General features: G+C 41.8%; 2 protein-coding genes across 4 annotated transcripts in view; one reads left to right on the forward strand and one right to left on the reverse strand.

Moving 5' to 3' along the window:
* The window catches only part of LOC126456997 (dehydrogenase/reductase SDR family member 11-like), a 604,547-nt gene that overhangs the window by 356,203 nt on the left and 226,007 nt on the right, over positions 1-22,337 (reverse strand). The gene's annotated exons all lie outside the window — the stretch shown is intronic.
* LOC126457000 (farnesol dehydrogenase-like) overlaps positions 11,126-22,337 on the forward strand; it is a 52,525-nt gene continuing 41,313 nt past the window's right edge. Inside the window, exon 1 of the mRNA XM_050092967.1 lies at positions 11,126-11,335. Coding sequence (XP_049948924.1) covers positions 11,204-11,335 — 132 coding nt within the window. The 5' untranslated portion in view covers positions 11,126-11,203. The remainder of the gene's footprint in view (positions 11,336-22,337) is intronic.

A 22,337-nucleotide genomic window follows, 5' to 3' on the forward strand; every position in this document is an offset into this window, starting at 1 on the left:
CAAGAATTCAATGACAGCACGTTGCTTAAATTGTATTGACCGAGCCAGTATGTGCCCATACCAATGCTGCCAACTGTTGAAGAGTTACGAAGGTGGAGACATTAATTTTCAGTCAACCCTCGCAAGCAGGGGTGCGTGGAGTGCAGCAGCAGTATCCGTTGCACTCTGTTAAAGGTAGGATGTAAGACTTAAAGCTAGTGGCTAGTTGTTAGCCTATGGACGCAGCATAATACAGTTTTGTGACGTAATGAAACTTCGTGTATTTAGTTCTAAGTACGCAGGAACGCAATGTGGATTTTGATAATTCTAACAGTATTGTCCCTTGAATGTAGGAACCAAGAGTTTGCCATCAGATTTAATGTGTAAATTGATTAGGTATACCCGATTTGTAATATTTTGTGTGTTTTGTAATCCTGATACAGACAAGTTAATTTTTGAATGTATTTTGTCAAAAGATGTAAGACCTTTTGTCATGTAACTATCCAAGTATTGTTAACTACGCCAGTAAGTGAGAATTGTAGAACAGTTGAAAAGTTCACTGATTTTGAAGTTAACGTAAAATGTTTCATATCAGATTTTTGTGAAGGAGAAACTAATTTTGAATACAATTTTTTGAACTAAAGAATTCTGTCTTAGCAAATTGCCTTATCAGTGTCTCATTCTCTTCCATGTTCTGTTTGTTTAAATCCAATGAGCATTTTTTAAGGGAAATGATTTTTCAATCAGACAGAAAAATATTAATGTGCAAGAATCATAAAAATATTAATGATTGCAACAGTTTCAATGCTGGCAGCATGCACAGTGCTGTGCCAATATCCAAATTATCACTGAACATTTGCAAGGTTATTCAGTTATCAACTAATCAACTGACATTATTTGTATGAGGCTATTTTAAGGCCGGCATTGCACTTCGCTGCGCCAAGATTGAATATTTTGTATGCATACTTTGGACAGAACAGAATACCAAGATCACATCCGTTGCGACTCAAGAGCTAAGGAAAATGTATTTCATTGTTTTTTGCATAGGGAATGCCGTTAGTTTATTCCACAGGGCAATAGAACTCGGTGCTCACGAAATTGGGAAAACTTCAGAGGGATTGATTTCGTCATAGGCATTACATACTGGTTTTCCAGATCGAATGGTTTAATTTTTCTTTGGATTACAGTAAAACTGATTAAGCACACTATTTGCTTAGCAACACGCTACACAGTAAATTTCCGCAAGACAAATATTACGCATTGTATCTCCAATAACGAACTGAATTACATTAAACAAATAAAGAACTTTACATTACAAAAGGTGTGCTTACTTACTGAAAAAAATTTTACCTTCCTAGATCTTGAAGGGTTTATTGAATTGATATGACTTGTCGTTCGAGAGCACCGAGTATCTGAAGAACTAGTAAGATGGGACAGACTGCTCAACCATGACCCTAAAAACCACATACTATTGCGCGATTTTTCTGTTTCTTTAAAAGTATATCAAAGATCTGTTCTCTCCTCTTCATCACAATCATAGATATGGTCACAAGAGATCTGCAGCAAACCACACCCTGGACGATACTGTATCTGATGATGTGCTATTGGCTTCTGAAGATAAGACTGACCTGCACTGTCAAGTCCAAGCCTGGAAGAACAGCCTTGTAGAAGTAGGTCTGCGACCCAGAAAAAGACCCATTTCGTTACCACAGATCTGAATGACTCAGATACAGTCAGATACAGTGGTGTTGACTTCCCAACAACAAGGACTTTCATGTACCTTTAGTTGACAGTTGTAGTGCGCTGGGCTCAGCAGCTTCGCAAACCTATCTCAACCAATAACATTACGTGAGTTTGTAAATGTCGCTGTGGCAACGCCTCAGTGTTGTCACAGCTTTGTAGATGGCTATTGTTTTCGTCTGCAGCCGTTAGCTGCTCTCAGCTGAAAGTTGGCAACAATTTTGCGAGCTGTCAGGGATCTTCTTTCACCATCTTGACTACAGACTCGACAGTTGATGTTGATGGAAGTCTCGGTGCAGAAATCTCTAACCATCTGAGCATCAAATGGCTCAAATAGCTTCTTGTGACTGGTGTGCTCTGTGATCAGAAGATTGCAGACAGGTTCAAGTCGAAACTATACTCATCTGTAATCTGTTGAGTTTCTCTGTATGGTGCTGAATTTTGGCCTTCACCAAAAGAAGCAGAACAACCACTTGCGGTTATGGAAGAAAGATGCTCAAGTGATCATCTGTTTTAAACAGCACGATCATGCCACAACTGATTAAGTTCGTAAATTATATGGAGTAGCTTCATTGTTAGACTAGATGAGAGAAAGCTGTCTATGGTGGTACGAGCATGTTCTTAGAGCAGATACAACCAGTAGCAAAAGATGGTTTTAGTGTGAGAGTAAATAGTAAACTGCCATTAGGACGACGTATGCAGCGATGGCTTGACACCCGCACGAAGATTTCGAAATCTCAGGCATGTACCATGATCAGGCACAAGATCGAATGAAATGGCGACAGTGAACACAGAGGGACACACACTTAGAAAGAAGAAGAAGGACCAAGTTACTTGAAGAGTAATGAATTGACTTCTTATTAGGACTCCAAAGGGAAAGTACAGAATTAAGTGCAAACTAAAACAGGAATGTGGAAAACAACGCAGACGAAACTCACCAAGTATAGACGTATAAGGAAACAATTACTGCAGTATTATTGCAAAGGCAAGAATATACATTGACCTCATCATAATAATCAATAAATATTTGGAGTCACTGTGAATACACTTTTCTGGTTTCGTATACGTAACATCTGGAAATATTCTATACTGTGTAGTTGAGCATCTTGTCAGAAACTGGAAACGGTTGGAAGAATATGCAGTAACATCCAAAGTTGTCGATACTATAAATGAAAAGGACTGCGTTCTCTGTCCGTAACTGGCACAGCATGAGAATAATAACAACAAAAGAGACACTTCCTTAGTGATGTTTAATTTCTCACAAACCAGTTTTTGGTTTGTTGGCCATCGTAACCACAGATAAAGTAACGAGAGACTTACAAAGATGTTAATGATAGACCAATGAAAGTTTTTACAAAGGAAAGCGTTACATTAAAAATGGAAACAAAATCTTTATACTTTAAAAATGAGTAATGAATCTGATTTTATAGTTGTAATCTATGAAACGTCCCCTTAGAAAAATTTATGAATGACTGTGTTTAAACTGACACACAATATTTTTAACGAAACGCAATCTGACTTTCAAAAATCCCTACAAAAGAATGGCCCTGACTAACAATAACCTATACCTTTCATGAATCACTTACCTCACAAAAATCTTCGTTACTCAAACTACTGCAATACATCGTGCGCCAATACTGCCAGCTGAATAAAAGATTCTAACTACTGAAGGCACTAACTACTGTTAGGCATAGTTATCAAATGAAAGATTTTGATAGAGAACAAACAATGTATTTACCTTAATAGTGTTCAAAAGTCATAATATATATATATATATCATTTCATGATATCCAGTATTACAAATTTACTCTTTCTGGCGGACACACGTCAAGATCGTGCGCTCTTAAAATTCTGCCATCTCTCTCCCTACGGCCACCACTGCTGGCGGCTCACCTCCAACTGCGCAACGCTACGCGCTGTTAACAGCCAACTGTCCAACACTACAATAGCAACTATTCCAACAATGCCAACCAGCCACAGACTTCACACAGCACAGCCAGTGATTTACATACAGAGCGCTAGGTGACGTTACCAACATAAAATCCTGAACAGCCTACTTACATCTTGTTCGATTAGGTATGAATAATTGGATGGAACTTCTCTCCCATCGCCCCCGGACCTAGCTGTAGGGAGGTGGCTTTCGAGCTTCAGCCACATAACTAGCACTACCGTAGGTGCAGCCACGAAAGGAAAGGTATCTGTGGAGAGGCCAGACAAACATGTGGTTCCTGAAGAGGGGCAGCAGCGTTTTCAGTAGTGTTAGGATCAAAGTCTGGATGATTGACTGATCTGGTCTTGTAACGTTAGCCACTGTGGCGGTGATATACTGGTACTGCAAATGGCTGAAAGAGAAGACAAGCCACAGTAGTTATTTTTCCATAGGGCGCGCAGCTCTTCTGTATGGTTAAATGATTTGGCATCATCTTGGGTAACGATCTCTGAAGGTGAAATGGGCCCCTATTAGGATCTCCAGGCGGACTACTCAGGGGGATATCGTCATCAGTAAAAACAGAACTGGCATTCTAAAGGTCGGAGAGTAGACTGTCAGATCCCTTAATTTTATGGAGAGAGTAAAATTTAAATGTTATGGAAGACTAGAATTCGATAGTAGGAAAAGGAAGAGAAGGAAAAATAATAGGAGAATATGGACTGACGGTAAAGAATGAAAGAGGAATTCGCCCGTAGAATCTTGTACAGAACATGATTCAGTCATAGCTAACAGTTTAATAATCGTGAACCATGTAAGAAGGCTGTGTAGACGAGAAGGACCTGGAGAGAGTGGACGGTTTCAGATTGATTACGCAATGGTAACACAGAGATTTTGAAACCAGGTTTTAAACTGTAAGACATTTCCAGGGGCAGACGTGGGCTCTGACCACAGTTTTTTGCTTACGAACTGTAGATTAAAACTTATGAAACTGTAATAAGGTAGAAAATTAAGGAGTTAGGATGTGGATAAATCGAAAGAACCATAGATTGAGAGTTTCGCAGGGAACAACGTTTGACTAAAACAGGGGAGAAGGATACAGTAGCAGACGAGCTTTGCGAGATGAAATAGTGAAAGCAGCAGGGGATCAAAAAAGTAAAAAGGCAAAGATTCTTGGATAACGTAGGTAATATTGAATCAAATTCTGTTCAGGTCGCTCCAGCCTTCTTCTTTAATTTTTTATGTAAAACTTCGGAGTGGGGTTCTGTAATTTCTCTCTGAGCGGCAGTCGCTCCTCAATATCTTGTGGAGTAATTTAGATTTCGTCCATGTCCATTCCAACTTCTTTGGACCACATACTACCCATTTTTAATTTACCAAAGTAAGCGAACAGTCTTTTTGTCAGTCTATTGGGATCCATCCTTTGGGTTTGGCGTTAGAAAGCTATTCCTCTTTTCCTCATCATATTTATAATTTTTTAATACGTTCCTAAAGTTCACTATTTTGATATCTTCTGCACCGTGTTTGCTCTTTAAGTGGTCTTAAAATTTTCCTTAGTAGTTTTCTTTCTGTCGTTTCCAGTGCTTCTGTCATTGCCTTTTTGTTCAGAGTTAAACGTTCTGCTGCATAAAGTGCTTCTGGACGAATAGTGTAGAGTAGTGTGTAAGTTTAGAATGATGCATATTGATTTCTTATTGTATTCGTCGTTAGTGAGGTGGCATGCCACTTTTGTTTTATTAAATCTTGCTCGAATAGCTTCTTTCTACAATATTGCTCGTTCAGTTACTTCTAGATATTCAAACTTGTTAGTTTCCCAATTTTTCCATATCTAGTTTTCATTATGCTTAGAGCAGCCTAAATTTTTGTAATAATTTGGTTATCTTAAAGGAGATTTAAAACCTGTTTTTTCAGCTTGATCTTTCAGCAAATCTATTTGCCTAGTGACTGTTTCCGTTGAATCTGACAAAATAGCTAGATCGTCCCCAAACTCTAAACAGTCAATTTGTAGGATGTCTCTTTTGTAATAATCCAAGTCCCTCACTGATTTGGCTTCGTTCAACTGACATTCTGCATTACCTTGTTACTTTTTCTAGAGCACAATTAAAGAGCAGGGAGGAGAGACCATCTCCCTGTCTCACTCCGGTTTTGCTGTCAAAATTTCTAGAAATTTTGCTTTAGAGTTCGTGTCGGTCAGTGTTTGCTTCATTAAAGCCCTGATTTTACTAGACTAGAGTATCCGATTATTTCAAACAGTAACATCCTGTCAACTAAGTCATAGGCTTTCCGGGATGACTGAAGAATGGAATACAACCCGTCGGCTTTGACCAATGACGTCAGAAGTTACCAAAGATGATGTATTGCACAGATTTAACAGAAAAGACGAGTATTAAGAAACAAATGAATGTAGGACAGTGGAAACAAGTGGTAGACATATGGCACGTACATTCATATTTCGAACATAATTTAAGTATTTCGCTTCTTTGAGTCCTAGTATCGTATTCTTCAGTCGACCTGACTTGTCTATTCCTATGAATATGGAAGACGTGAAGCAGTGTTCCCCAACTGCACTAAGGAATACATATTTTACAGCTGTCGCTTTTTTTCACCTTCGCTAGTACTAATATTACTACGATATTTTTCAGTCGATGCTAGAACTATCGAAGGTGAAAAGACCGACATATGAAAAATTTGTATTCCGTACTTCCGTTGACCTATATAGGTCAACTGAAGAGTAGGACAGAACACTAGCAAAGACGAAAAAAGTGGCATACTTAACATTGGAATCCTGTAGCACAGTTGAACTACGAAGGTAGTATCCTGTTCTTCATTTGACCTGTATAGGTCAACTGCAGTACAGGATACAAATCTTACGTATGTCGCAATGTTTCGCCTTCACCAGCACTAGCATTTTATTCTTCAATTAACTTGTATAGGTCAACTGACGTACGTGATACAAATTTTACTGTTGTAGGTTTTTTCACCATCGGTAGTACTGCTATGATAATTTTCAGTCGATACTACTAGTATCGAAGGCGAAAAAAAAAATTCGTATCCCATACTTCAGTTGACCTATATAGGTCAACTGAAGTCTGGGATGCTTGTAGTAGCGCAGACGAAAGAAGAAACACCCGTAAATTTGTATCCTGTACTTCAGTTGATCTACGTAGGTGGCCTGAAGAATAGGATACTAGCGCTAGCGAAAGCGGAAAAGTCGACATACGTTAAATTTGTATCCCTTACTGCAGTTAACCTATTCAGATCAACTCAAGTTTGGGATAGAACTCATATATGTCAACTGAAGTATTCCATGCTAACGTTGCGCTGTGGCCGAGCGGTTCTAGGCGCTTCAGTCCAGAGCCGCGCTATTGCTACGGTCGCAGGATCGAATCCTGCCTCGGGCTTGGATGTGTGTGATGTCCTTAGGTTAGTTAGGTATAAGTGGTTCTAAGTCTCGGGGACTGATGACCTCAGATGTTAAGTCCCATAGTGCTTAGAGCCATTTGAACCATGCTAACGTTACTTCTGTCATTTTTTCCTTTTCCTTTCTTTTTTGCACCAACATCCCAGTCTTCAGTTGAGCTGTTAAATCTATACCTACAAACTAAAATCAAAAAGCAAAAACTGTCCAGAACTAAAAAATTCTTCCAAAATATCTCAAACTCACTAAGAATGCATATAAGTACCGAATGAATTGGAACAAATGATTTAAATTAATCCAAGCGCCAAAAATCGTACGCCTTGTGTAGCCCTCTCTTTTAAAAACACTTTCATTTATCTCAGTTTACAATGATGACGTCTCGTCACAGAAGGTAACTGATTCATTATCTATGCCTCGGAAATAAACACATTAATGTCCATGAGTAAACTATGACGTCACTGGTCGAAGCCGACGGGTTTTAGCCCTTTCTTTAGTTGACCCGGCTTTCCTGAAGTAAGCCGGCCGGAGTGGCTGTGCGGTTCTAGGCGCTACAGTCTGGAACCGAGCGACCGCTGCGGTCGCAGGTTCGAATCCTGCCTCGGGCACAGATGTGTGTGATGTCCTTAGGTTAGTTAGGTTTAATTGGTTCTTAAGTTCTAGGCGACTGACGACCTCAGAAGTTAAGTCGCACAGTGCTCAGAGCCATTTGAACCATTTTCCTGAAGTAAACAAAAGTTATTACGAAATTTTTAGATACATTATTAGTGGAAATCTGCCCTGGACATGATCCATTCTTTCTAAAACGTTTTTTTTTTTCAGGCAACTGCTATTTTCAAAGGCAACTACACAGCTCTTTTCATTTGTCGAGCACGGACTGGTCCGTTTCCTCGGAAATCATTACGTTCCAGCTATTATTTGTCAGTGGCTGCGCAACCCAACTCACACAGACGAGGTAAGAAGGACACCGTTCCACACGGAGGCGCGCCTAATCAGCCGAGACGCTGACGGCTTCGTTTCACTGGACGGCGAACGGAAAGCAGGTACACACGGTGGGGGAGGCGGCGTCATTGGCACAGATACTGCACGCGTAGCGCTTTAAGGCCGGTTCCCACTAGGGCTGCCGCGCGTCAAAACGGCGCGTCAGCGGCGTGGTTGCCATGGAAATGGCGTCAGCGGCAAGGCGCGGCGGGCTCTGCGTCGCGGTTTGACCATGTCGAACCGCTTCCGCTGCCGCGTGCCGCGCTCCAGGTGCGCGCCGCCAATCACAGAACGCGCTGAGCGTGACGTCAGGTACGGACCCCCGGGCCACACGAACTTTCGCCGAACCACTGGCGCGGACGCGGCGGCAGCTATGAAATACTTATCATCCGATTCCAAGGAAACTATTCGGTAGAAAAATTTGATTCTTGGGCATGTTACAGCCTGATATCTTCTCTCGATAAAGGACCGAATTTCTTTTCGTTATTCGTCGTGGTTACTTGCTGTGTCGCATTTACGTAAACCTTTACACGAAATTTGAATGAGTGTGCAGAGGTAAAAACGCATTGCGTGGAATTTGCGTACAATTCATTTTAGGTAATACATTATTGCGTATGAAATTTAGTCAACATATCGAAATTGTTTTTAAAGCTGAGAGCAGAACGATAGCTATCACCGTTCTCGAGATATTGGATGATATGTCGACGGACGGGCTGTGCGGTGACCGCGCGCGGGTCGCTCGCTACGCGACCGATACTTTCGTCCTGCTCGTCGTAAACCATGTGGTTGTATCAACTGCAAATTTCGTAAACGGTTCAAGAAATCGAAACGTGTTTTTTTTTTGCAAACGATAACTTGTAAAAACTCATGTATTTCGTCGCATGATAAATATCCAAAATCTGTTTAACTACCAAGATATGAAAGAAACTACAGTTTTTTCGGAAGGGATAGATGAATTTTTTAAACAGCATTTAATAGCATGTGTAATGAGAACCGAGACTAATTTGCTGGTATGTCATAAGATGTAATTTGCTAATTATCTACAGCTATTGATTATTTCCTTTGGAAGTAACGAACGTTTTTTTCTTTATCCAGTGTACTTGATTGGTTCAAGACGCGTTTCGCCTTTTACTTTAAGGCATCTTCGGTGGAATCTAGAATGATTCAGTTTTGTTTTGATATGTGATACTTGCAGATCATAAAACAGTTCACATCTTTTTTTACGTGAATAACTGATTACTTACAGTGAATCGAGTTTTTGGCGGACATCTGCGTTTCCCCTCACCTGGTCACATGCTGGAGGTTGAACTAAAACTTAGATTATGGAACATAAGCACATTTTCATGTTCTTTTTTTTTTCTTCTGTGACTAGCTGTAGACATTTTACCGAAAACATTGATTTGAAGTCGTAACTACAGTGTGTTCACCTCATGTCCCTTCCTGTTTGGTTTGTTTATGTACATGTTGCCAACCTAAAGAATTATATGCTGAAAACTAATGTTTGTTTATTTTTGTTCTCCTTATATCTGTATGTGTGTGTGGCTAGCCAGTGATAGTTATAGAAAGTTGAAAGTGAATGCAGTAGTTGTCAGACAGTGGTTGAAAGATTTGGTGTTCAGCTGATTTCAGTTTTGGTTTAAATGTTTTGTGCAGTAGTGCATGGAAGAGTAAATTCACTGCTTACATTAATAGATAAAATAGTCGAATAGCATTTCAACAGATGATTATTATCATAATACTATCACCCAACCCCTTTTGTCCTCAATCTTTGATGCCTCATAATATGTCCTGTCAACTTACCCCTCTTCCTCCTCTATTTAATTCCGTACCTCTTCTTTAGTTACATGATCCTCTTATCTAATCTTCAGCATTCTTATTGATCACCACGTTTTGAAAGCGTCCATTGTCTTCTTGACAGAACTGTTCATCGCCCACGTTTCACTTACATTCAAGGCTGCACTCCACACAAATACCGCACTCCACACAAATACCTTTGTAAAATAGTACCCAGTCATTAGAATTTATATTCGATGTGAACAAATTTTCTTTTTCAGAACGCTTTTGTTGCTATTCACAGTCTTCATTTTATATCCTCTCTACTTCTGCCTTCTCAATTACTGCTTCCCTTTCAAGTCACTCAAGTTTCAGGAATGCAATTTGGTTTCTGTACAAGTTGTAGATAATCTTGTGGCCCTGTGTTTTATCGATGACATCTCCAGAGGTTCAAGGAATGTTTTAATTAAGATTGTCAGAACCTTTCTCTTAACATGCAAATGCTATAAACACAGTTTCGCAGTTCTTCAGTGTGTCTACTTAGCTAAGTGGTAGGATCAGTATTGCCTTGCATGTTCAGACATCTCACAGGAATCTAACATTGTGCTTATGTTAGTTTGTACAACCCCTCCCCCTCTCCTCTCTACATATTCCTTCCACTTTCTAGCCTTCTCTTATTTGCTTAGTTCTGACTTGCCAAATGAGTTCTTGACAGTTGCTTCTCCTTTGAGCAAAGTTTACTTTGTTCTTTCTCATTTTCATTCTCTTATGTTTTCCAAGTGCAAAATCGCGTTGCAATTTTGGACTTTCTGTCAACGTCTTGTTTAGACATTTCTATTTCCTATGGCCTACTTTATTTGCTGCATTTTTATATTTTTCCCTCGTATCAAATTTAATATATCACGTTTTATCTAACGATTTCTACTGTACCTTCTTCCCGTTCACATACTCTGCTGCACTGACCACTTCTTCTCTCAAAGATATCCATTCGTATTCTAGCGGATTCCTCCCTCTGTTTCAGTCAGTCGTTGTATTACGGTACATTGTACAGAAAATGAAAAATTGGTATGTCTTCACTCAACTTCGTCTTTCCTCCATGTAGGTGTAAGATATAGTTTTTCAAACGCACCGGGAGTTTCAGTGGGTCCTGACCCGTACCTCAGTAGCTGTCCGTCATTGGCTACCGCTAGCGCCTGCCGCTTCCAGATGGGAACGCCAATTCCGCGAGCCGCCGCGTCAAAGCGGAAAACGCTTGCCGCTGCCGTTGCCGCACGACGCGCTGCCGCGCTCTAGTGGGAACCGGCCTTTACGGGAGCCACAGTGCGCTGTGGGCGACCTGGAGTCTGGACGCGCAGTTTGTGGCTCTGCGGAAAGCAGCCGGCACTGCCATGGAGACGTACGCGGGCCGCGTCGCACTGGTGACGGGCGCCAGCTCCGGCATAGGAGCCGCCGTCGTGCAGGCGCTGCTCAGGAAAGGGCTCACCGTCGTGGGGCTGGCCAGGAGGGTCGACAGAATCAAGGTAGGCCGGCGGCACTACCAACAGCTCACCTTCGCTTATTGCCATTCGGCAATCCACAGTCTGCATATAGATTTCAATTCGCGCTTTTCTCACGTGACCCCCTGAAAATAATCGATGAGGCAGTATTTCCTGACTTCTAAAAAGCATTGGATCTAGTATATCGACTATGCTTATTATATAAATTACTACCCTTTCAGGTAACAAGCAAAATTTATGACTGAATTAGGGGTTAATTCTAGGGCAGGCTCGTCCAAACTGTGCCCCTGGGGCGCTAGCGCCGGCGATCGCCCGCGGTCAGCGCCCCGGGCGAATTCGTATGTTGCTGCAGAGGCCGAGCCGTGCCGCTTAGCTGGCCGTGCGGACCGCCCGAACGCCAGCCGATAGATATATTTGTTCGCCCTTTTTCCCTTCGGGCAGAGGACGTCTCACAAGTGCTTCAACTAGAGCTGATTGACCTACAGTGCCATATCCGCCTGAAGGACCGCTTTCTTATATGTAAAACTTTGGATGACTTTTACAGCTTTCTTCCACGAGAGAAATATCCTCATTTGCACAAGCACGCGGCCAAAGTTCTCTCAATGTGTGGTTCCACGTATATTTGTGAGCGCTTTTTCTCTCTTTTAAAGCTTGCTAAAACTAAGAACCGTTCATTCCTTGGCGATAAAAATTTGACCAATTCTTAGAGGTTAGCAGTCTCACGGAATATTGTACCAAGCCTAGACAAAATCGTTTCCTCGAAAAAGAAAAACGTGTAAAATGTTAATTGTCTTCTTTAACAATGCTGACTGTAAGAATTAAAGAGCTTTATAACCTTAATTCTATTTTAATAAGTTTTCAAACTTGGTCAGTTAAAATTATTACGTACAAAACAGAAAACTAAGGATCCGATTTCTAAACTCTGAAAAGGGATACAAAAAATTGTAGCACGAAGTATAACAAAAAATACTCACTTGTAACTACTAACACTAAGAATGAGACACTATATCCCCTACGTAAAATTATTTCTAAAGTAGAATATTTTGTTTACGTTAGATCTGACCGCCAGACAGTCTAGCGCAGAGCATTGGTGTGCGGTCTCACTCGCTCCGCAGCTGTCTCTCTCGCTCCTATGGCGATACTAGCGACACACGGTCGCGGACGGGGCGCTGAACTACACTGTCTTGCGCCCGCGGGGCGCAATTCTTGGATGAGCCTGTTCTAGTGTATGATACCACCCGTCGGCTTTGACCAATGACGTAGTATGTGATGTTATTTTGTTTGTGCCGCAGATTACTGTCGATGAACGTTAAATGATTTCTCTGAATTTCCTCGTTACGCACGTACATTACAAATTCTATTTGTTTTCAAAAATGGCTCTGAGCACTATGGGACTTAACATCTATGGTCATCAGTCCCCTAAAACTTAGAACTACTTAAACCTAACTAACCTAAGGACATCACACAACACCCAGTCATCACGAGGCAGAGAAAATCCCTGACCCCGCCGGGAATCGAACCCGGGAACCCGGGCGTGTTTTGTTTTCATCTCGCAATTTATTTTAGGCATCTTTTGCTAATGAAAGTAGTCGTGATTTATAAGGTCTTGATTTCTCACGCTGTTCTTTATGGATGAGTCAGCTGCTTTTACTGCGAAAATTCTGCTTCAGAAAATGCGTGAGGGTAACTCAACTATAAAATTTTTGCAACCATTGGGCGTCATTGCTGAATTTTGCAAGTGCAGTGTCTGTGGAAATTGTATGGTTTTGACGAAGGTTGCGTTATCACGAACTTCCGACGAATACATGTGGAGGTGCAGAAAAAATAACATATGGAGATCCATGCGTAGGGGGGCGTGGTTCGAAAGATCGAAGCTCAATTTAGAAGTAATTGTCATGCTAATCTACTCTGTAGTCGACTGGTTCACATTTTGTAGAGAAGTCTGTGGGGAACTTATGAAGTATAGGGGGTCAATGGGGGATCCAGGGGTTATAGTTGAAGTAGATGAGTCACATTTTGGAAAGAGAAAGTACGAAATGGGGCACGAGGTTGTTGGGCTATGGGTTTTTGGAGTAGTAGTTTCTGGAGTAGATTGTGCTGATGTATTTAAGGTTGTACCAAATCGAACAAAGAAAGTCTTTACATCTTTAATAGAATAATATGTGGAAGCAGGTTTTGTAGTCATGTCGGATGGGTTTGCTTCGTACAGGAGGTTATCATCATTTGGTCGTGAATCACAATATTCAGTTTAAAGATTATAAGATGGGGGCATGTACTAATAATATCGAGGGGTATTGGAGGGCCGTAAACTCTGTTGTCGGGCGGGGAAAGAGAAGAATTTTAGTGTTGCAAGGCCATTAAGATGAATACCGTTGGAGGAAGAGCATTCCTAAAGGTTATTGTTTATTTCTTGCATTTATGAAAGTAGTCAGCAAAACGTACAAGCCTCATTTTGTTAGTTAGGTGTTGGTGGGTCTGATACTTTTTTCTTGTTTTACGTTGCGTTTTTCTATATTACTGTATTGTGCGAGTGCTACTTTTTTGATTTCTCTGGAGGGAGGTATTTCTGTCATTGTAATATTTTCTGGTTACAATTGTGGGCCGAGGGGTATTGCTGTGTCTTTGCCGGAGGGTTTATGTGACTGACTCGTGGTTTCATTTTTTTATTATTTTAAAATTTTGCATCTGATTGAGGGCGGGTGGTAGGGAAGAACTGATTTGGGTGGTACCTCATTCTTGCCTGGCAGTTTGTGTTTCTTATTATTTTTTTCATTAGTTATTCTGGATTTTGCTTCTTCCGTTCCAGTTTGACCTTCTAACATTATTATTTCTTGTTATGTCCTTATTTCGTTCTTGTCAGCCTCGATCTTTGACTCCTTTTGAAGTTCATATGCGGTAAGTTTCTTTTTATGTAGCCATTTTTATGTTTTCCTTTTCGCTGTTTCTGCTACAGTTCTCTTATTTTTACTGTCACTCCTGGTGTATCGTTTTTACCGAGTGTTACTTGGAGCTACTGTAGCTGGTGTGACTTTCGTGTAGTATACTCGTAGTTATCGGTTGCAAGGTTTGATCATTTTTGTGTTTTATTTCTTTGCGTGTGCAGTAATGTGTGTAAAGATTTTCGTTTTTTGAAAGTCTAGCACTATTCCGTAGCTCACTAACAAGATCATTTTTATGCAAGTTTCTGACATGTTATAAGATTTTTGCGCAACAAACAGTAATATTGGAATCTATGACTAGAAATGACCTCCTACATAGATTGCTTTTAGTTACCGATTCCAGCTATTGGCTCTGAGCACTATGGGACTTAACTTCTGAGGTCATCAGTCCCCTAGAACTTAGAACTAATTAAACCTGACTAACCTAAGGACATCACACACATCCATGCCCGAGGCAGGATTCGAACCTGCGACCGTAGCTTCCAGCTATTCGACGGTTCATTATTTAGATCGTTTTTGCAGTACATGTGGAAAATATAACATAATATAATATATGCTCTCGTGATCTTATTTATTTCAGTCATCTTCAACTCGTTTAAGTAAAATTCGCGCGTAAATAATAGTCGCGTTAAATGTATTATTTTATGCCATGCTACATTCGTTTGTTTTTGAGTATGATCCGTTCCATTCATAGAGCGTCAATTGCAGCATCTTTGCCTCACGTATGACGTCATTGGTCAAAGCCGACGGGTGGTATCGGACACTAGAATTTATCCGAATTAAGGCTTCCTTGGGAGGGAGGACTCAAAATGTTATAGTGGATGTAGCGTCATCGACGGATGTAGAATTAACTTCAGTTGTGCGTAGGGAAATTTGTTGGGACCCTTGACGTTCATGTTGGGCATTGCTTACCAAAGACTGTCTGAGAGAACAGACGCCACATATGACACTGAAGTCGGTACTCTCGCTCAGCTGCAGTCATGGGCTCGGCATATCGTCCCGTATTGTCCGGCTCTAGGGACTGAGCGGCCGTGTGCGTCCTGTTGCCTCCGACCGAGCAGCAGCGACTGCTTCCTCTATAGGGCTCGACGCACCCCCGGAATGGTGCCTTGTCGACCGTGGCTCATTATACTTCCGCCCCTTAAACTCCTCAATGGGTCATGCAGTACATCGGCGACACGGGCTTTTCAATTGCGTCATCTGGTCAGACTCTCTTAGTGCTCTTCACAGACTCTGCGTACTGTACACCGTCCATCCCTTAGGTCAACGGGTCTAGGAAAGCTGCCACTTGCACACGCTTGAGGAAGACACTGTGATGTTTATGTGGGTTCCTGGTCATGTCGGTCTGACAGAAAACGACGCTGGTGATGCTGCTGCCAAGGCTGCAATCCTCGTACCTCAGCCCGCTAGTTCTCACATTGTCTCCGGTGATCTCCGTGTTGCCGTCTATCAGAAGTTGGTGTCACTTTGGTATGATCATTGATCTTCCCTTCGAGGGGACAAGCTCCGGGTTATTAAGCCTCTCCCAGCGTCTTGGGCGACCTCCTCTCTGCCCTCTCGCCTCGAGGAGATCAATTTAACTAGGTTGCGTATCAGCCACTGTCTTTTTAGCCATCACCATTTGTTAAGTGGTGCTCCCCCACCATTTTGTGCACATTGCGCTCAACTTTTGACGGTCCGTCATTTCCTGACGGAATGCCCTTTTTTTAACAGCTTACTTTCTCGTTTGTGTTAGCAGTCTGAGTTATCGGACGTTTTAGAGAACGACGCGCGGGCTGTTGACAGCGTTTTACTTTTTATTCATCGTAGCAGTATGGCGCAGGTCATCTAATTTGTAGTTCTGGACCTCCGTTTCGCTATGGCGTATTTTATAGACCTTTCTCCAAGTCCCTGTTTTTAACAGTCTTCTCTTCCGTCTATTGGGATTGACCTGTAGTCGTTTTTAACTCCTATCTCTGTCTTCGTGTTCTGCAGTTTTGACATGGGCGCGTATGGTCCTGGTGGTTTTTGAGCCCTAAAACTAAACAACCGCAATGGGCAGGAGTCCCCTGAGGAGAACTCAAAAGTATATTAGGTTCGCCACCTGACAATGAAGTTACAGTTATGAAAATCACTGATAAATGAGCAGTTCTGGTACCTATACTATTTAAGAACATTGCTGAAAGGCCAGTTTTTTTTCAGAACCGTCTTAACTCAAAATAAGTGGCGACGACGTTGAAAACACTTCAAAATGTACTACGAAGCATATGAAGTAGCAGCCAAGAGCACCTTCCTTCAATGAATTAGTGTCATTCATATGATGTGAAATGTGATGTTCTCCATGGAGGAACACAGAAAACTAACATTACTTGACATTCAGGACATTAATAAACTCCAATCAAGGAATCCTGACCTGGTCTTTAACGAATAAACACAGTTCTATTACTCACGCGTGTTGGAGTCGCAGCAGCCAGTTATTATTTTTCTCACCAGTAGATAATAACCTTTTTATAACTGTTCCACACCCACATTGCACAGACTTGTTTCTCGTCCATTCCAGCCCCCGCCCCCTCTGTTTCTGTCTGTTCATCACATTCACCAGTTTGTCCACATGACGTAGTAGCCTGTGTCCATTACTCACTTGTACAACATTTTTGGCTTGTACATTCACATAGTTTTAATATTTGAATATACTGTAATACACGACTTATTTGTTCAGAGTTTCTTTAGGTATTACATTATGCTTGTCGTTAGTATCTATATATTCATACAATGCCACGTATCTTTCTACAACACTTCTTGTGCAGCTACGAATTTTAGTTGACGTTGTGTGGACTTTAGTATTAAGTTATCTGACGATGGCCTACGAAGCCTAAAGCCGTTCATAAAACCGTTGAATGAATAACTGTGGAACATTAATACTGTGCGTTAAAACTATTAATAACAGTTCTCCAACTGCATCAGAAAATACCACGCATTTCCTAAAGATAGTACGAGGAAAACTAGCTGCAACATACATTTAGTACATCCCACAATTAGAAAGAAAAAGAAAGAAAAAAAACAGGCAAACGGATCCTCACCTTGTTACCATAGGTCGAATACCAAATCAGCCAGTAGTTCAGTGCACAAGCTAGGTAATATTTTACAAACATTATGAAACCAAACGATAGTATTAAAATGCACGTATCTGCAGCAATTCAACTAGCTTATGCAGCAGACAGAAACAACCAACTTCAAGGTTTGACTAAACTGTCTCTGTAGGTACAGGGGATGAGTTTCAGTGGGTCTCACGATTTTCTTCAGATGCTTACCAGTACACTATACATACCTTAACGAACAATGGTTCAGCCTGAATGAAATCATGTTTTACCACAGAACACAAGCGAGGCCACACAAAGTAATGCGTGTAGACGTGTCTATTTTCCTAAGAATATACAAGGGTCACTCCAAAAGAAATTCACACTATTTTTTTTTAAATCCATCTTTTATTCTACATGTTTGAAAGTTTTACAGTGTGTAGATACATCCTTTAGGAACAATATTTTCATTTCTCCACATAATTTCCATCCCTCTCAACTGCCTTACGCCATTTTGGAACCAGCACCTGTATAGCCGCACAGTAAAATTCTGGACCAACCTGTTGGAGCCACTGTTTGACAGTGTGCACAAGGGAGTCATCATCCTGAAATCTTGTTCCACGAAGAGAGTCTTTCAGTTTCCCAAAGAGATGATAGTCACATTGAGCCAGGTCAGGACTGTAAGGTGGGTGTTTCAGTGTTGTCCATCCGAGTTTTGTGATCGCTTCCATGGTTTTTTGGCTGACATGTGGCCGTTCCATGTCGTGCAACAGCAAAACATCCTGCTTTTGCCGATGTGGTCGAACACGACTCAGTCGAGCTTGAAATTTCTTCAGTGTCGTCACATATGCATCAGAATTTATGGCGCTTCCACTTGGCATGATGTCCACAAGCAAGAGTCCTTCGGAATCGAAAAACACTGTAGCCATAACTTTTCCAGCAGAAGGTGTGGTTTTGATTTTTTTTTTTTTCTTGAGTGAATTTGCATGATGCCACTCCATTGGTTGCCTCTTCGTCTCTGGTGAAAAATGATGGAGCCATGTTTCATCACCTGTCACAATTCTTCCAAGAAATTCATCTCCACCATTCTCGTACTGTTCCAAAAGATCGCTGCATACCGTTTTTCTTGTTTCTTTGTGAGTCACTGTCAATATCCTGGGAACCCACCTGCCACAAACCTTTTTTAACGCCAACACTTTCAGTATTCTGCAAACACTTCCTTTCCCTGTCCCAACGTAGCGTGACAATTCGTTCACTGTGATGTGTCTGTGAGCAGTCACCAATTCTTTAACTCCCTGTACATTGTCTGGAGTGTGTGCAGTACGACGCCTGCCGCTGCGAGGACAATCCTCAACATTGCCGTGCCCGCTTTCATCACGTAACCTGATTGCCCACCGACTAACTGTACTGCGATCGACAGCAGCATCTCCATACACCTTTTCAACCTCTTGTGGATGTTTCCCACTGTCTCGTTTCCACAGCACAGGAATTCTATGACAGCACGTTCCTTCTGACGAAAGTCAAGTGTAGCAGCCAATTTGAAGACATTCTGTGACGGGGTCACGCACGGGAACAGGTTGAACTAAGTTTGAAAACGAGCGGGAAGGATGTATCTACACACTGTAAAACTTTCACACATGCAGAATGAAAAGTGTATTTTTACAAAAATACTGGGCATTTCTTTTGTAGTGACCCTCGTAGCTTTAAAATTAATTGACATTCATACCACACACACTCTTTCACTCATAAGACTGAATAGTCTAAAGCTTGGTCCTTGATAAATGGACAAAAAATTCTCCTGGTTTTACTATGCTTGACTAGCAAGGTGGAGTTAGAAACCTGATAATCTGGACTGACCCAGCAAACCTGGGTAGCAACTTCCTCATTAGTTTGTGCCTCCCCGTTACTCACCTAGTCCTAGTCACCCAGTTTGAAGCTTGTCGGCGGTCTCACTCTGTTATATTTGCATATTTCTCTTTCGTGGTTTAACGTTAAATTACCTCTTGCTCACTTCCAATTTTCGCGAATCTGCGCTGCATCGATTTTCCAGGGAAAAGTTGGTCGATCAACCATAAATTTGGTAACAATGAATTGGCTTATAGCGGCCATAAGGATAGGGGGAGTTTGCTTTTGGTTTCTTGTATTGAGGTAGTAAAGACGAAAGCCAACGGATGAAGGGACTGGTTCCACAGGCAATGATCTTGGTGGTGGTAGGTACAAGGGCGGAGCGGAAGTTGCTCATAATCCGCTCTGTGAACACAAAAGGAGGGATAATATGGTGTCGTAGCAGTATGTGCAATAGCACTTTCAACACAGAAATCTCAAGATATGTGTCATGTGTTGTGTCGGTAGCTGGGCCGACACCGTGAAGTTGAGATGGCTGAAAATGCACGCTAGACTAACGCAGACGGGCGTGAAGTACTGGAACAGGATACGTAATTAATGTTAGGAAGAAAAGTACTGAGCAGGATTAATACTTATCTTTAATATCATTGTGGTACATCGATCTTGACGATACACAGGAGACTTTAATTACGATCACTGTAAGGCTAATGGCGCCTTGCTAGTTCGTAGCCATTAACTTAGCTGAAGGCTATTCTGTCTCTCGGCTAATGAGAGAGAAAGGCTTCGTACATCTGGTCGGTAGCTAGGTTCTCGTACAACTGGGCGGTAGCTAGGTTCTCGTACAACTGGGGCGAGTGCTCTCTCGTATCACGAGACCTGCCTTGGTGGTGGCGCTAGGTCTGCGATTACACAGTGGCGACACGCGGGTCCGACATGTACTAAATGGACCGCGGCCGATTTAAGCTACCACCTAGCAAGTGTGGTGTCTGGCGGTGACACCACATCATGTGCTATGACATCGTCAGAGTCTATGTACTGACGGTGACCAAAGGTACCAAACAAGGACTGCAGACAACGAATGGGCCCTTGCATGGTAGCACTACCCGTCGGAAACAACCAACAAAAGCGGGCAAAGGCATCTAGACACACAGGTATGATCGTATTTCCGTCTCGAGACCGTGAAAGCTGGCCTCTAAAACCTACCTGCAGTCTCCCAAAGTGTGATAACACAACTTCTGAAGCTAATACTCCCTTCTGGTACTCGTTGTTGGATTACTAATTGCACAGACGTCACAAGCCTGGATCAACTCCTTGATCTCCTTACCAATTCCATCTCAGATAAAGTCTCCCACACATTCAGATGGGTTTTAAATAAATAACTACCTACTGTTGACTCATAGTAATATTTGCATACAATGGATACTAATTATGAGGTCGAAACTGCATTATTCCAAATACTCCCTCTCACTGGACAAGGGCTTAACTTTTTCTCCAGTCTTGGGTTCCCTTTAATTCCCCTTAATTTGATATTAGAGTCTTCATTTACAGCAGTATCTTTAAACGACACAGGAAGATGTGTGAGTATTGCAATAATGTATTTAGGTTGCTGCTGATGATTTCTTTTAGATGTCTACTCACCACTTTGTTCGCTATCATCATCCCCAAATGTACATCTAAGACTGTCACCAATAACATTATCAGGTGGAGATCTTGATTGCTTGTCTGGCAATGTACTCTATTCACCTCGGTCTTCTCAACACCCAATTGAGGGTCTGTTTATCCGTTTCAAGAGTAAATGGGCGATGTTCCAAATATATACGAAACTTCTGAAGGGTGGAAAGCACCGCCAAAGCTTTCAGTCCGTAAACTGCTTCTTACATTGACAGTGCATGAGAGAGATACCCTACCAGGTGTCTCTCATGGGTGTTTCTGTAAAGTAACAGCTGCTACACCCTACATAGAGGAGCCGATTCGAGCTACAAATTCCTTTAAAAAGTGGGGAGTTACCAGTAGGGGTGCTGTTGTTAAAACGGTATTAAGGCCCTCAGATAGTGGCTAGCTGGGAAGGACTATATACAAATTTCCTTACTTTGTTTCTTAATTCATTCAACGGACCTACAGTTTGTACAAAGCTGGGCATTAACTTCTGAAAAAGAATAGTAATCAGTCCAATGAACCTTCGCATGGCTTTGGAATTCTTAGGTGGTGGACAGATCTAAATAGCCTTAGTGCCGCTCTGATCAACACTAATACGTTTGGGAGAAACTATATATCCCAAAATGACGTTTGCAACTGAGTAAATTTTACCTTAAAGTATAAACTGAATCTTCCGTCGGTTCTTGGTAGAACAACATTATAAAAAATGAAAAGCGCTAGTTTGATTTTGTTCTACAGTATTAATTTAATTGTGTTAATCGGTTTTCCCCCCCATGAACCATAGGCCTTGCCGTTGGTGGGGAGGCTTGCGTGCCTCAGCGATACAGATAGCCGTATCGTCGGTGCAACCACAATGGAGGGGTATCTGTTGAGAGGCCAGACAAACGTGTGGTTCCCGAAGAGGGGCAGTAGCCTTTTCAGTAGTTGCAGGGGCAACAGTCTGGATGATTGACTGATCTGGGCTTGTAACACTAACCAAAACGGCCTTGCTGTGCTGGTACTGCGAACGGCTGAAAGCAAGGGGAAACTACAGCCGTAATTTTTCCCGAGGGCATGCAGCTTTACTCTATGGTTAAATGATTATGGCGTCCTCTATGGTAAAATAAAATATTTCGGAGGTAAAATAGTCCGCTATTCGGATCTCAGGGAGGGGAATACTCAAGAGGACGTTGTTATCAGAAGAAAGAAAACTGGCGTTCTACGGATCGGAGCGTGGAAAGTCAGATCCCTTAATCGAGCAGGTAGGTTAGAGTATTTAAAAAGGGAAATGGTTAGGTTAAACTTAGATATAGTGGGAATTAGTGAAGTTCGGTGGCAGGAGGAACAAGACTTTTGGTCAGGTGAATACAGGGTTATAAATACAAAATCAAATAGGGGTAATGCAGGAGTAGGTTTAATAATGAATAAAAAAATAGGAGTGCGGGTAAGCTACTACAAACAGCATAGTGAACGCATTATTGTGGCCAAGATAAACACGAAGCCCACGCCTGCTACAGTAGTACAAGTTTATACGCCAACTAGCAGTGCAGA

This window comes from Schistocerca serialis, chromosome 2, assembly GCF_023864345.2.
Source record: "Schistocerca serialis cubense isolate TAMUIC-IGC-003099 chromosome 2, iqSchSeri2.2, whole genome shotgun sequence".
NCBI lineage: Eukaryota > Metazoa > Arthropoda > Insecta > Orthoptera > Acrididae > Schistocerca > Schistocerca serialis.